This window comes from Drosophila hydei, unplaced genomic scaffold, assembly GCF_003285905.1.
Source record: "Drosophila hydei strain 15085-1641.00,03,60 unplaced genomic scaffold, DhydRS2 tig00008139-arrow-pilon, whole genome shotgun sequence".
Lineage (NCBI taxonomy): Eukaryota > Metazoa > Arthropoda > Insecta > Diptera > Drosophilidae > Drosophila > Drosophila hydei.
In genome coordinates, this window is record NW_022045847.1 from 518,313 (window position 1) to 532,978 (window position 14,666).

A 14,666-nucleotide genomic window follows, 5' to 3' on the forward strand; every position below is an offset into this window, starting at 1 on the left:
ACATTTGTTTATTTGAATTTCAATTGTGAATTTCATTATTGAAAATTGCTACTCAACACATCTGGTTATACAGCTTATGTTTCATAGCGACTGCTTAATTTTGTTAACATATATAATTATTATCAAAAAAATATATATTTATATATGATTCATTTTTATATTTTTAAGCTTTTTTCATAAATTTTTGTTTTTGCTCAGAATTGTATGTATTGCAATAGCAATTCAGCAACAACAACAACAAGGCGAACAGCCATAAAGAAAAAAAACAAAACAAGGCTATCAGCATTGTGCAGGTGCTTTTGATAAATGCAATACGTTTGCTGTCGATGTTTTTGTTGTTGCTCTTTGTGCATTATATGAAAGCTCATTGTGCTGCTGCCTGAGTATTTGGCGTTGTTGCTATTGTTGTTGCTGTTAGCCGGTTGTTGATGCTGTTCACAAAGCTTGTTGCCGCTGTTGATACCTATGATGACTAGTTGGGAGTTGGTGCATTGCTAGCTCGCAAGCGACATGTGAACAATACTCGTGCTGTTGTCGTGATTGTAGTGCTCCGTATTAACAATGACCTGCACCACATAGCCTTGGTGTATGCTGCACTCATCAATGGGCACCTTATCGCCAAGCAGCTTACCACTGTAGAACCAACGTTGGCAGCACGCATCAACTCCCTCAACAGACTGCATAGCATAAATTAAAAGATTAGCAAACTTTGTCATCAAAATTAGTTGCAATTGTAACCCACCTGCAGCTTTTTCTTGCATTGTCCCACCGTGTCCTTAGAGTATACCGGCAGTTTAACATCAGTCATTGAGGATGATATGCGCAGCTTAAGAAAGATTTCGGTTCCTCCATCTACGGGTTCTGAGTATTCAGCTGGCGAATCTCGTCCATTCTCCTCTTTTACAATGTTAATTGGATATGACAGACAGTAAATAGGCACCTTGTATTGTGTACCCAACTCATCGTAACATTCTGTGAGGTAGCTGCAAAAAAAGTCTCTAATATTTAACTAACCAGCCTTGGTAAATGCATAAACCGAATCACACCCAATTCAATAAGTTTAAAGATTAAAAAGTAAATAGTTTACGTTCAGCAATAAACCAACTTTAAAATAAAAACATCAATCCATAACAAAAGTGTTAAAATATGGCAGACAAAACTCAGCTTTTAAAAGTAAATGAGAACGCTTTAGACAATTTATTGCCTATACCAAACTCAGGTTGTACCTATGCCTTCATACATATATTATAAACTCATATTTAAAAAACTAGTTTTGTTTTACAATTAGTTTCATTACCCTCAGATCTCTACAGCGCATTTCTAGAAACGATTGCCTGATCAACCAAACTCAAAAATTCCAACATAAATGACTTTTAAATCTCTGATTACATCTACAGAAACAAATCAGTTTTTAGAAATCTAGACTATTCAATCAGTGCAGTTACTGTTGGGGCAAACATCTGTTTCTAGTAATTTTAGATGCCTTAACACATTTGTTTTGTCAAGCGCTCCTCTTGTCCACATGTTCTGAGTATTCTAAAATGCTAACAGTTATTGTGATTTAGACAATATGTTTATAAAATTATATTCAACTAAATTTACTTTATTGTATTTATTGATTTTTTGTAGGACGCGTCAAAAGTCATTAGTGTTTAGTGCAGTCTACGCGTCATTAAAGTTATTGGCTGGGGATGTGGCTTATTTGAAATGACCACTAGGTTAAACTTACCCATTGGGTACTGATACATTAGCGCCATCTAGTATTGCCTGGGCCATTTGAAAATCCAGACATTCGGCTGCATTTGTGGCCGCTCGAAGTGCATCCCAAATCTCTTTTCGCCCGTCGAACGCAGGAGCCGTGTCCCAAAACTCATCACGTTTGGAGCGCAGTTGTCCTTCGGTTAAAGGTACGTCCGAACGCCATTTTATGGTCTCATGGCACAGTGGGCGATTTTTACGCGCAGCGCCCCCCAAAGCAATCCCTATGACACGCACAATAACAAAGAATTACATATCGATAATGGATGCAAATTGATGTGGCTGCGAAAAGGCTACTCACCTGCGCTGACCGGACGCGAAGCACTTGCGGAGGAAACACTCATTGTCTCATTGTCGGGATTCATGCGACATACACAGGCTCCCATTGTTGCTGCCTTGTTTTAATACTCACATTAAATTATGTGGTTTCGATTTGTGCGTTTCTATAATTTTGATAATTTTTACACGAGCAACAGCCGAACAACGCGACATACAATTTCGACGCAATGTGACCAGAGTTATGTCGACAAGTTCCTATAGTTCGATAAGAGGAACATCACTGAACAAAATGAACGAACTAGCTCATTTTAATTTATTTTTAACGTTCCCAGTCACCTTTAATTTGTTATTTTCGATCATTTTATCAACAAATTTACAACTATAATACATTTATTATTGTTGATCGTATTTCTTAACTAAATTAAATTTGATGGTAACAAGGGTTCGAATTGTGTAGGCTGGTTTCGTTGAAATTAAAAACAAAAAATACTTAACAGTGTGTGTTAGTGAATGAATATGTATGTAAAGCTTTCTAACTGTTAAGAATAGAGTAAAAAAGTCAATGTGACCGCACTTAAATAGTTACATTAAGCCAAACAAAATATTTTAAGTGAATGATGATGAAATCACGTTATTTAAATTAGGTTTTGTTTATGAAATATCATTTTACACAATACTTGTAACAACATAAGTATGTGAATAAATTATTACGAAAATAATAATCAACTATGCTTAATGAATTATGATTTCGTAAAATTGCTCAATAGACTGTTTAAGTTCGCATATGAGAATTTATATTTAATTGAGTTCCCGCGTAACAATTCGTAGCCTTGCTCAGCACGGAATATCAAAGGTTAACGAGCGAGTTAGTAGTTCGATAGACGCTTTGATTAATAAAAATTAATATTTAATTATCTCAATAATAAGATTAAATAATGTATATAGGTAAATATTTAATAAAAATAATTTTCAATTTATTTAACAAACCAAAAACGATCAATTATTCATTTCAATTGTGACATTAAACTAGCTGAGGTCATAACATTATGTGAGACATGTTGCTTTCGCGGAGTTAGACGTTTACTTAAGTGATCGCCGGTTCCTTCATGTGGTTTTAGACCAGCTAAAATCTCCAGAATTTTGTATATGGTCAGACACACTACTATATAGGTAATACACGTCAAGACGAGCTGAAATACAATGGCCAATGATATCTGAAACAATTACTGATTATTGATTGATTATACCTAATCGATTAATATGAACTCACAATGAGTAGCACCGTTATAATGAAAGTTAACCATTTTTTAGTGCTATGCCAAGTTAATTTTGTTATTGTTCCTGAGCTGACCTTGTCACCCTTGTAATTGTTATTGTCTTCGTCTTTGTTACTGCTATCACTTCCTGATGTTCTGTTCCCTTTAAAGTTGTTCGTATCATCCTCCAAATTGTTTTCTTTATTGAGCGGCATGTAAAAATCGTAGTAGAAGCTTCTCAATATTGAATTGGGTGCTGCTGATTTTTTTTTTAGTTTTTTTGATACTGTTGATTTAATTGTTTTTGTCTCCATTACTATTGGATCTTTTAGATGTTGGAAACAATTGTTAAAATCAATTAAAGATAGTTCAGAAGCAAAATTGCACTTCTTTAAGGCTTGTTTGCGATGGGGGTCGTTATGTTTTATTTTCTGTTCACTTGAATGCCACTCCGTATTCTGTAACAAATTTAAAGTCACTTGATATTAAAATATTTGGAAATGAAAACTCTGTCTTCTGTAAATTTAAAGCAATTAATATTTAAAATAAATATATAAAATAAAATCACAAGTTGCTACCAACTGTAGGCCCCGGCGAGATTCGAACTCACGATCTCCTGTTTACTAGACAGGCGCTTTAACCAACTAAGCCACGGCGCCATTAACATTATCATGAGAATTTTTAGTATTTAGATAAAGCGTTAAACAGTGACGGCAACACACACAATAAGCTTAAAGTAAAGTTGGCTGCTGCAATTGCTTATCTGAATCAACGGTAGATGGCGCTGCCTACGCTTCGTATATTTCTACATAGATGGCGCTATACAAATATTTCTTACTCACATAAGGCTGCAAGTCCAAAAAGTTATTATCAAACTTTCCCTGCTTCAGCTGCTCTATTTCCTCATCCGTTATATAGCTGTCCATATCAATGCACTCGTTGGCATAGAAATCATATACCACATCCTCGCCAAAGCACGGCGGAACTGGCTCACACTGCTCTGTCGTGCGATTGTAGAAGCTGCGCTTTCCGAAATAACGCTCCTCACAGTTGAGGGGAGTGCAGTTGCGCAAATAGTCTTGATCCCAGTTCTTGCAGTCGACATAATCTTTGCGCCGTCGCAGCGAGTGATTGCCCGGATCCAAGGTCTCAAACCGCGTATCAAAGTATACAATTTGATTCGTTTTGTATACCTCGTTCTGATGATTGGCGCTGCTGATAACAATGGGGCAGCTGCCGACGCGATTGTAAAGCGACTATAATAGCAGTTGATGTAATAAAACGAATACTAAGGCACAATATAACTGACCACAGTGGGCCACACCAAGGACACGGTGACGCTGTTACCCGGTTCAATGGAGCCAAAGTCACCCCCGAAAATTGTGCCCGCTTGCAGCTGCTGCCCATTGGTCAAGTTTAAGGTGCAATCGCCATTAGAGCTCACCGTCAGCTCCAGCAATTCAGATTTATCCTTTTTCCGATTGCTTAACGTCAGATCTGTTGGGCTCATGCATTTTGTGACTCTATTCAATAGTGTTCTCTTCTACTAGCTTACCGAAGACGAGGCCTATATCGTGCTCTCGAGGCACGCGCATGATTACGCGCGTCACGGTGCAACTTGCGTAGATGCCAGATATATTTAGTGATATGAGACACAGCAGTAGCTGTTGTAACATTTTCAACCAGGCCTACGATATAGTAGTATAAAAAGCCTTGGTTGAGTGTATTTGCCTGAACTAAACAACTGGCAGGTATCCTGTAGGGCGTGGCAAAGGGGCGCGTGAAGGACTCCAAAAAGTATATTAAATGTTGATTATCTAGCCAGGTTCATATGTCTGCACTAATTTACTATTAGCTACTGTGATGAGTGCACAGATTTTGATACCCATATTATATAACATATTTAAAATAGTTTAGATTTCTTCTTATTACTTTTTGATATCAGAATTGCATCTATATGAAAATCTATTGAATACTATATCTCCAATACTAAAGCTCTTAATGCAGCCCAATAATTGGCATTCTCTAATCTGTTCCTTGGAAAATTCTTAATATATTTTATATATTTTATTTCCAACTTTTGGAGAATACTTGTTAAATTGTTTATTTATCTTAACAGTTTTGAATGATATTAAAAAATATAGAAAGGAAATATAAAATAAGATGTTTGAAGCACTCTTTACTCTAAGAAGATTCTAATGTGTCGACTTACCTGAAATAATGATAATAATAATAGTAATATAAGTTAGCTGCCATTGCATACACTGGCTCAATTGCAATATACACCTTTGAGCTGAATTATTAATGGGTAGAGCTAATTTTACAGCGCATGTTAAATATTTGCCAAGGAGTTAAGGGGATAACTAACATGCCATGTCTCTCAGCTTAAAGTAAAAAAAATAAAAAACGCTAATGTCCTGATGTTTAATTAAGTGTAATTTTAGTGCGCGAGCAGCAACCCTCGAACTACCCTATGGACGCAGCACACGCACACACACACACGCATGGTGTATGTGATATCACTCGCAAAAGGGTTCGCATCCAATGCAATTTATGTTTTAATCATCAAATGCGACCCAATTGATCAGACTAGTTGCTATTCATTTATGCGGCGGAACATTGTTTTGAAGTGGCTGAGGAACTCGGAGACGAGTTGAGGAGCCTCAAAATTGTCTGAGCTGTGGAAACTGCGACAGGTGACACTTTCTGCGTTGCATATTCATTGACTCAAGCCGTAATTTATGCCAGAAATTGCAAAAGAAAACAAAAACTAATTTAACAGGAAATAATTAATTTGGCTGCTTTCTTATAGGTGCGATGAAAGAAGTGCTGCTAGCTGCTGCTGTTGCTGCTGCTGTTGCTGCCAGCGACCCAATTAAAATTATTTCGTTTTCATTACCCAATGAACCAGGCGTAATAATAATAATAAGAAAACCAACTAAGATTTTTTGAGTTGAGTGCAACCGACTGCATAATACTCGCGCACGAGTTAAAAGAAATTTCAATTAAAATAAAAATTAGTATTTTTGTGGACGATAAAGCGTCTGCAGAGTTGACCTACTCAGAAGGAATATTGTGATCTAACTGCAACATTTATTGATCCTAGATCTCCAACTGGAAAGGCTATGCAAAGTTAATGCAGTAATAAAAACTTTTTAATACATAAAATTAATCCAAGTCAGCTGGCATTAGCATATACTACCAAGAGATAATGAATATAAACTACTCGAGCTATGGGCATTATAGCTGCTTAAAATAAGCAAATGTACTAAAGGCCGATTGGAAATTCAGATGAAGGCACTTAGGAATATACGTGTCAACCAATATGCTCATTTTACTCTGTTAACGAGTATAGTTCGAAGCCCAACAGTCAATACAAAAAGCCAAACAACAAGAGTCGAAGCCCCAAGTTGAGACGACGAAAAAAAGCTGCCAAAGCAACAAACAACAAAAATAACAGAAACAAAAAAAGAAGTTTAAATAATGAAATCACTTCGCACCATCTCGAAATTGCTCATTAACATTTTGTGTTTGCGATATCAACTTGTGAAAATCGCAGACCAGGCCAGTCTGCAACCAACTTGCCAACTTGCTGCTGTAAGCCACGTTTATGCGTTGCTCATGGCGAGATTCAGGCTTTGTTTGTGCTAAGCTAAGCTAATGGGCAAATCAACAGGAAGATTCGTTTAAGCCTTAGACAATTTCAATTCATGTTAAACTTTTAAAATTATTGTAATTAAATTAATAAAATTTAAAATTAGAAATTCAGCTTATATTGCATGAAGGTTTTCAAAATTAGCAAAAGGATGGCGGCACCAATTTATAAATAAATAATATAATATAAATAGTGGAAGCGTTTTATTCTCTACATGGGTCCGTCTGTGCACCTGTGTTTTCATCGAGCACAGTTTAATAAAAGGCAATGCATGTTTAGGGTATCTACAAGTCGGGACCTACTCACTAAAAATTGACATTGTTTCGTTCTATATGAAAACTAGCCTGTGTTAGCCTGTCTGCTTTCTGGTAGCTCCACTTGCCATATTTCTCGCTGATCAACTTCCCACTTTGTATGTTATGCTGTGCGCATCTGTGCCATAAACCTATAGGAGTTGAATTTTGTTGCTTTGAAATGGGAAGTGTGACAATAAAGTGGATTTATGGGCTTATTGCGTTAAGCTCACGTGTAAACGCGACTCAGAAAACTTCGACGTGGCCAGTTACAAAGGCTGACTCTAAGGCAGCTACTTGGCTTTTATTTATTATGCCAAGTTGTGTTGTTGTTGTTGTTGTTGTTGTTGTCGTGGTCTCTTCACTGTTATGCTGCAGTTGGAGCCTGGCTTATTAGTTGGGTCAGCTTTTGGCTTTTGGCTTTTGAGGTGTGAAACTGACGACAGCCTGCCGAACGCCTCCGCCTGCGCCTCTGCCTCCGCCCCCGCCCCCGCCTCCGCTCTTTGGGCTGCCTGCCTGCATGGCCAGTTGGAGTCTGTCTGTCAGTTGCCCTCTGCCTTGTTTTACGGGTCGTGATTTGTCTCTGGCTGCAACTTCGTCTCTGGCAATTCTTGTAAAGGTCGTTTCGATTCGCTTTACTCAATGAAAATTGCCAGCGGACAGCAGAAGCATTCTGAGCTGGACGGGACGAGTCTGCAGCCCGGACACTGTCCTCGGCTGTAGATAAGCCTCGCCTGGACGTGTATTTCAGTAGCCATTCGATTTATGTTAAATAAGCTCGACGCAAGCGCTGTTTGTTGTAAAATACCAATTGCTGTGTCTTACCTTTGCCTTGTGATTCACGTTCCACGTTCCTGTTTTCCCTTCTTAACTCGAGGAAGCCCCAAAGCTGTCGATTCTAAACGACTGCGCAATGCTCTGCTCTGCTTAATTTGTAACTTAATGAAAGTACCTCGTTGCGAAGAGTCATGCGTCTATTAAATTAACTTCATTCCTAGTTTAATCAGGTTGCACTGAAGCTGATACAAAAATGTGTTTCTACAATTCAGTTCATACGTGAGCGAGTCTCTAATATACCCCGATTTCCCCTGTGTAGCAAGTATGAGAGGCGAAACGTTAGCATAAGAAAGAAAAACAAAATAAAAAATCATTGGCACTGAATCAGATTTCTTAATTTAATTGGCTTTATGCAAGGAATTCTTTGCCCAGGCTTTGCTTTTATAGACAAGCTGTCTGGCCAGGTGCCTGACAACAGCTACACAGATACAGATGTGTGTGTATGTGTGTGTGTACAGATCCCTCACTGCAGCAACAAACCAAGCAGCAGCAGCAGCGACCTCAGATAACATCTGCTTGGACCTCGCAACGTGGGAAATGCTGCGTTGGCCGCTGCTTAGCCCAATTCTTACAAAGAAAAGAAAAAGTAGAAAAGTTTTTTATTAAAATAATCAATAAAAGATATTTTCATAAAACAAGAAATAATAATCACTGGCAAAAGCAACTCGCACTTGAAAGCCTTGGGCCACAATGGCGTGAAGTCAGAATTGGTAAAGGCTCTAACAACTCGGATGGCATCGATTAGAAGATGCCCTTTAAAGCAGTGGTCTTACTGACAGTAGAGGCCTCTTGAATTGATTGCTTAGAGCATAGCCTGTAAATAACGCAACTTTAAGCTTACAGTTATTTAGTATAATAACTCTAAATGAATCATCTAAGCAGTAGCAAGATAAATTGTTTTCTCCTCTTTTTGCTTCAAGTTCAGAGAACTTCATAGATCTTAAGAACCTGCTGATCAGTCTACTATGGACTGTTTACCACTGCTCTTGCTGCAGGGTATATGCAAAGAGAAAAATAAATGAAAATCGTTCAAGTTTTCCATCATCGCGTGCCGAGGCTGCATTTTAGGAACAATTGCAGCGCATTTAAGCATAAATGCAGGCGAAAAGTTCAGACCGAGTCGAGAGTGAATGAGTGTGAATGAGTGCTGGCTGTGTGTGAGTGTGCGACAGTTAATCATCAGCGTGAAATGAGGCACAAGAAATGCAGCCAAGGCCCGAAGACTCCAAAGACTCCGAAGACTCCCATATATAAGGAATATATGTATAAATAGTTATAAATATATATGCGCTCATATATATGTATATAATTAAGCCATAAATTCAGTTTTTATGATTTTCCACAAAGTTACGAATTTATGGCAAGTGCTGCAACAAGGTAGGCTCACACACACACACACACACACACGCACACAAACGAAACGGAAGTGCATTTAAATGCGCGCGCATGCGAAATGGCTGCGGATCGAGGGGATGATGGACCGGGAGGGAAGGGAAGGGGACAAAGGGAGTGCGGGGCTTGAACCACTTTTTTTGTGTTTCTGCTGTGAGCTGCACCAATCCGCGGGCGACGCCATGTTGCCCATAAATGTCGAGCATTTTTCCAGCCCACCTGTCGTAAATTTAACGCTTTCGGGTATGTCTCGTGAGTGTGTGTGTGTGTGTGTGTGTGTGGAGGTGTGCTGAGCCACAAGGAGAGTTACTCTATAAAATTTAAATATTTATTATACTCCACATATTGTGCTGTGCAATTCGTTATGCAAATTGACTGCTGCTTGCCAAAAACAAAAACCGAAAAGAGCCTTCAATGTAAAATACACAAATTTGTTGCATTAATTGCACTAAATTGAGATGGTGCCCATGGAGCAGCCAGCCATGGCTGCATTCACTTCCTTTTAGAGATGGGCGCGTGCCAGAGAACGTGGTCAAGGCATACGAATTTCATGTTGCTATGTTTTTGATAGCCTCAGATGAGTGACGCGCTCAACTTGGATAGTTCCATTAGCGTCTTAATTGATATATTAATACATAACTATAACTAACTCAATAACAGCCTAACATTATTAAGTATCTCCTTACACTCGCAGAGATCCTCAAAGTAGTCATATGAAGAAAAAAAATAATTTCTTAAAGAACACTTTATTTAACATAAAGTAGACAAAAGTATATGAATTCTGAACATCACTTTCTATAGAAGATTTCAGTTCATTTGAAGATTTCATCTCATTCCATCTCTATTGAAGTTTTCATCTCATTTGCTCAGTCGTCACGAATATTCGTGCTTTTCGTCTTTCCACTTCTGGAAGACGCAGACACGAGAATTTAATTTAAGATGACAAACTGTTTGCATTACATCGTAAAGCATGGACTACCCCTATCTTGGTAGCTATCTGGAGTGCCCCTTGCCTCGCTGCGTAACTGCTGCCTGGTACAATTAGCATAATCGCTCTCCTTAAATTGCAAGTTGAGCCCAAAGCTCTACGTATATCGGACATTGTTAATCGACGCTGTCCGCTGTCGCTGTATAGGGTTGCTTCGTGCCAGGGGTATCCAGTAGAGTCAGTAGAGCCAGTAGAGCCAAGTTCTGCTAAAATTGAATACTGTAATTATGGGCAATTAGGTAAAATGCTCGTGAGTGCTCGTGTCATGGCTGCTTCCTAATGCGAAAATAACGTCATTAATATTTTGACGAGCGAAAGATAAAGTTGCGATTCGATACGTAGCGCGAATGGGCTCTAGTCTACTGGCTGCGCGTCCTGGGACATGCCACAGGCCACACGTCATAAAACTGCATGCTTCGAACAGACGTTACAGGACATGCGGCTAAATGGGGCAGGTGCAAGCCGCACTTGCAATGTCGCGAGCTGCAGTCAGTTTTGTAGTGCAGAAAAATCTTTTGGGGTGCCGCGAAGGACGCTCAAAACTTTTGTTTCTACTTCGGCATTGGATGCAATTAACCTGCTGCAGCTGCAACACCAAGCTTGGTGCCCTTTGCCCCTTGCCCCTTGGCCCTTGCCCCTTGCCACTTGCCCGCTGCCCCGTGCTAACTGCCACACTGCACACATTCTGCTTCATGCAATAAGCCGCTATGCAGCTTAGCCCGCGATCCGTGGCAATTAAATGCGATTAAATCGCAAGCGCAAACTCTTCAACTTCAAATGAAATGCCAGAAAAGCACTCGCAATTATATTCGAAAATGTGCATAAAAACAACGACAATAAAAAAATATGGCAACAGCAAAAACTAAGTGCAATTTGCATAAATATTTGTAGCAAAAGAACAACAACAATCACACAAACTAATAAAAGCGTTCCACATGCAACTGATTGAGTCGTAAATACCCTAGAAAAAGGTTAACTGCGAGTGACAAAGTGGAGCGGAAATGAAGTGAAGGAACAGTAGAAAGAGAGAGAGAGACGTATTAAGAGAGTGAAAGGGAAATATAAATATACAAAATGAGACACGCTCTCTCGCAGTCAATCATTGCAGGAAAGGGGAGCGAGATGCGGCAGATTGAGAGGGAAAGAGAAATATTGATCGAGAGAGAGAGATAGAAAAAAGACAGTGTGATTGAGAGAAGGACACTAAGAGTGAGAAAGAGAAAGATAGAGACAGAAAGATACAGAGAGGAAGAAATGGAAGAGAGAGATATATCAATAATAACAATATATATCACTAAGAAGAAAAGAGATCATATGAGGGAGAACGAATAAGAGCTAAATAGATAATGTAGAAGAGAGATAGAGAGAGACAGAGAGAGAGAGAGAGATAAAACGATTAAACGAGTTTGGTAGAAAAACAGCCCTAAAGAGAGAGCGAATAAAAGGTATTGAGATAATAATACCAACTATTTAATCATACAATAGACATTAGGATAGGTGAGGTGTTTAAGTAGGCAGAAGTCAAACAGATCCATCTATAACTAAAATACATTTGCAGATAGTGTGCTGCAGTTCAATTTATAATTTAAATTCAGATATACCCCGTCTGTAGACAGCTAATGGGTATTCAGCTGGCTACTGAAGGCAATGGCGAGGCATAAATTACACTCATGGAAAGGCAACGAGGTTGTGCGGCTTATCTGAAAGGCGAAATTAGCTGATAATATGCAAAACATGGCGAGAAATTGCAGCCTGAGCCAAATTTCAAAATTATTACTTTGCACAACTGCACACACACACACACACACACACATGGACACACATCACATAAATCGTAGACTCCACTCTGCACGGAGAGCGCACAGACTCATTAATTACGATTCTTTTGCTCACATGCCTGAAATTCTTAGAATTTTCATTTCAGTTTTCACTTGTTGTTTCGAGCAAAACAGTTTTCATTATCTGTCCATTTGCCAATTGCCTGTTCATGGCGCTATCTGTTAATTAGTTCAAATTGATTGATTTCGAATAACGAGAAATAGTTGCCAGCACAGCCGATCTGCATAATGCGTCATTAGCGGGAACACACACCGTGGGCGCCGTGGCTTAGTTGGTTAAAGCGCCTGTCTAGTAAACAGGAGATCGTGAGTTCGAATCTCGCCGGGGCCTAGTGTTCCTAGGAAAGTGAGGAATGCAAAGAATCTGATTTTTTTAAAATTAAATATGTACATAGCTTAGATTTTTTTTAACGACGTAAAAATATTAATTTTAGACTTGGTAAAATTCTATTTTAATTTGATTTAATAATCAATGTTTCTACGAAAGTACAGAATGCGACAAATTATATATTTTTTTCTTTTAAATGTTTACATAACATAACTTTTTAATTTTAATTTTTAATTTGATTTAATTGTGTTTTTCTGTTATTTTTGAATTCTTTTTATAAGTACGTTTAGAATTAGACTCCACCTAAATCGTAGAGTTCAGACTTCAACGACTTTTTAGTTATACGAAATGAACTTTAAAGATTTTAAAATCAGATAATAAAAGCTAATTTCTCCTGTACTATAGACCTATTCCTATTTATAGATTTAGTGACAGCTATGCTCAAGGTTGTGAGCCACGGCAAGGCAAGGTGTTAATGAAACCTTTTAAATTTGCCTAAAGACAAATTAGCTTTTAAGTCATTCATTATGTTAAAGAGTATATTAGTTTTGTGCAATCTTCGACTCGCTGTTAGCTGAGGGCTAAATTAATTTTTATATATATTTCTAAGTGCGCTTTACATTAGAAAGAAGCTATCTTCGCACTCGACTACCTCTACAAACAGCTCCATTGCGGGGCATGGCAAATCCATAAGCATTAACAATGCTTAGACCTGTCTGATTATAGAATCGTGAACGAGTATGATGCAGTCAGTTGCACACGTCTGAGACGTTCTAATTTGTTTTATAAAGGCATTAATTAGATAGGTTCACAATCTTAAGCTTCAGATATCACGATCTAATGATACGGATTCAAATTGGATATCGTAAACAGATTTACACACGAGTCTAGCTCAGCAGCAAATAGTCTCATTTGAACGTGAAATCGCTTCTGATATAACAATTGCGTTGTCAATAACAATTTGTAGAGCTGTCGGCTGCGTGGATTGAGATTCTAATGAATGGTTGACTGACTGCTGAAACTACTATTTGATTAGTGCGCGAGGCCAGTAGCAATAGTAGCAATAGTAGCAATAGTAGCAATTGGCAACTCGTTCTCTACAACAAATCAACGTTACAATGCGCTCCGAAAACGGCAGCGGCGGCAAATGTCGATCAAGTGTCACGATCAAATGCTGCCTGGCAGATCAATCGATTGGAGTCGAGTGCGGGTAATTACATGCAACACGCAACCGAGGATCGGTATCTGTTCTCAGCAAGAGCAATTGCATTTCCTCTTCTAGCCCAGTTGTTCGGCACTTTCGCCTGACCTTGCTTAAGCCGTAAAGTGGCCACAAAATTTTCGCCAGGTAAGAGCTAAGAACTCGACTCGGACAGCTGTGTGGCAACGCATCAATGTCAATGTCAATTGCTTGGCCAAATGTCTACAGGGCGTTGCCTCATCCGTTGCTTAGCTGGGGATTAACTTTGCCAACGAGGCGCTTCCAACACATGTTGCAAGTGCATGGGATACATGTGCAACTGCAACTGCAACAACTGCATCTGAACAATGTACAATTGCGACTGCAAATAAAGAGGGTGTGTGTGTGTGTGTATGTGAGTCTGTGGAGGGGATGCAGAAAATTATGTTGGCAGTGTTCGCAGCGGCAATTATTTATTATCCTTGCGCCCGAAGTCAATCGCCATCTTTTTTTTTTTGCTTTGTTTTGTCTGTTTGCCCTGTCATCATAACTCTCCACTCCGCTCGCTCTCCGCTCTCTCCAATCGACTACACAGCGCAAATCAGCGCCGTCGCCATTGCGACTGGTCAACATTTAACTTTTTTCCTCCACTTTTGTGTTTCATAAATTTTTTGTGGTTGCTTTGTCGTCGTTTTTGTTGCTCTGGGCTACGCTCCGTATTTGTAGTTGTTGTTTTTTCCGCTGCCTGCTGTGACTGAGATTCATTCGGCAGCCGCCTCAGTTACTTCTGTTTGTGTGTGTGAGAATGTCTCCTCCCATATTCCAGTGGCCAGTTGCAGCAGCCACTCGGGTCGGCTTTGCT

The 14,666-nt window shown here is 39.0% G+C and overlaps 2 protein-coding genes and 2 non-coding genes across 4 annotated transcripts; 1 reads left to right on the plus strand and 3 right to left on the minus strand.

Moving 5' to 3' along the window:
• Positions 1–162: 162 nt before the first annotated feature.
• LOC111598535 (ubiquitin domain-containing protein 1) lies at positions 163–2,287 on the minus strand. The gene is made up of 4 exons (XM_023313823.2): positions 2,060–2,287; positions 1,730–1,982; positions 743–983; positions 163–677 (listed from the first exon to the last, which is right to left on the minus strand). The coding sequence occupies exons 1-4, from the start codon at positions 2,142–2,144 to the stop codon at positions 495–497; spliced, it is 762 nt and encodes a 253-aa protein (XP_023169591.1). The 5' UTR covers positions 2,145–2,287; the 3' UTR covers positions 163–494.
• A 754-nt stretch (positions 2,288–3,041) lies between these two features.
• Positions 3,042–4,971, minus strand: LOC111598618. The gene is made up of 5 exons (XM_023313952.2): positions 4,849–4,971; positions 4,603–4,790; positions 4,136–4,549; positions 3,308–3,751; positions 3,042–3,227 (listed from the first exon to the last, which is right to left on the minus strand). Exons 1-5 carry the CDS (start codon positions 4,967–4,969, stop codon positions 3,042–3,044), a joined length of 1,353 nt encoding a protein of 450 aa, XP_023169720.2. The 5' UTR covers positions 4,970–4,971.
• On the minus strand, positions 3,879–3,952 carry Trnat-agu. The gene has a single exon. It is a non-coding gene; the product is annotated as a tRNA-Thr (tRNA).
• A 7,582-nt stretch (positions 4,972–12,553) lies between the features above and the next one.
• Trnat-agu lies at positions 12,554–12,627 on the plus strand. The gene has a single exon. It is a non-coding gene; the product is annotated as a tRNA-Thr (tRNA).
• The last annotated feature ends 2,039 nt before the right edge of the window (positions 12,628–14,666 follow it).

Excerpts from the sequence above, each read along its gene's own strand:
- LOC111598535 (XM_023313823.2), bottom strand. The coding sequence starts at position 2,144 with ATGGGAGCCTGTGTATGTCGCATGAATCCCGACAATGAGACAATGAGT. Across the intron at positions 984-1,729 it reads AATGTATCAGTACCCAATGG|CTACCTCACAGAATGTTACG; the intron begins GTAAGTTTAACC and ends CTTTTTTTGCAG. Across the intron at positions 678-742 it reads AATGCAAGAAAAAGCTGCAG|TCTGTTGAGGGAGTTGATGC; the intron begins GTGGGTTACAAT and ends TATGCTATGCAG.
- LOC111598618 (XM_023313952.2), bottom strand. The coding sequence starts at position 4,969 with ATGTTACAACAGCTACTGCTGTGTCTCATATCACTAAATATATCTGGC. Across the intron at positions 4,550-4,602 it reads CCTTGGTGTGGCCCACTGTG|TCGCTTTACAATCGCGTCGG; the intron begins GTCAGTTATATT and ends CTGCTATTATAG. Across the intron at positions 3,228-3,307 it reads TTATAACGGTGCTACTCATT|CTCGTCTTGACGTGTATTAC; the intron begins GTGAGTTCATAT and ends ATTGTATTTCAG.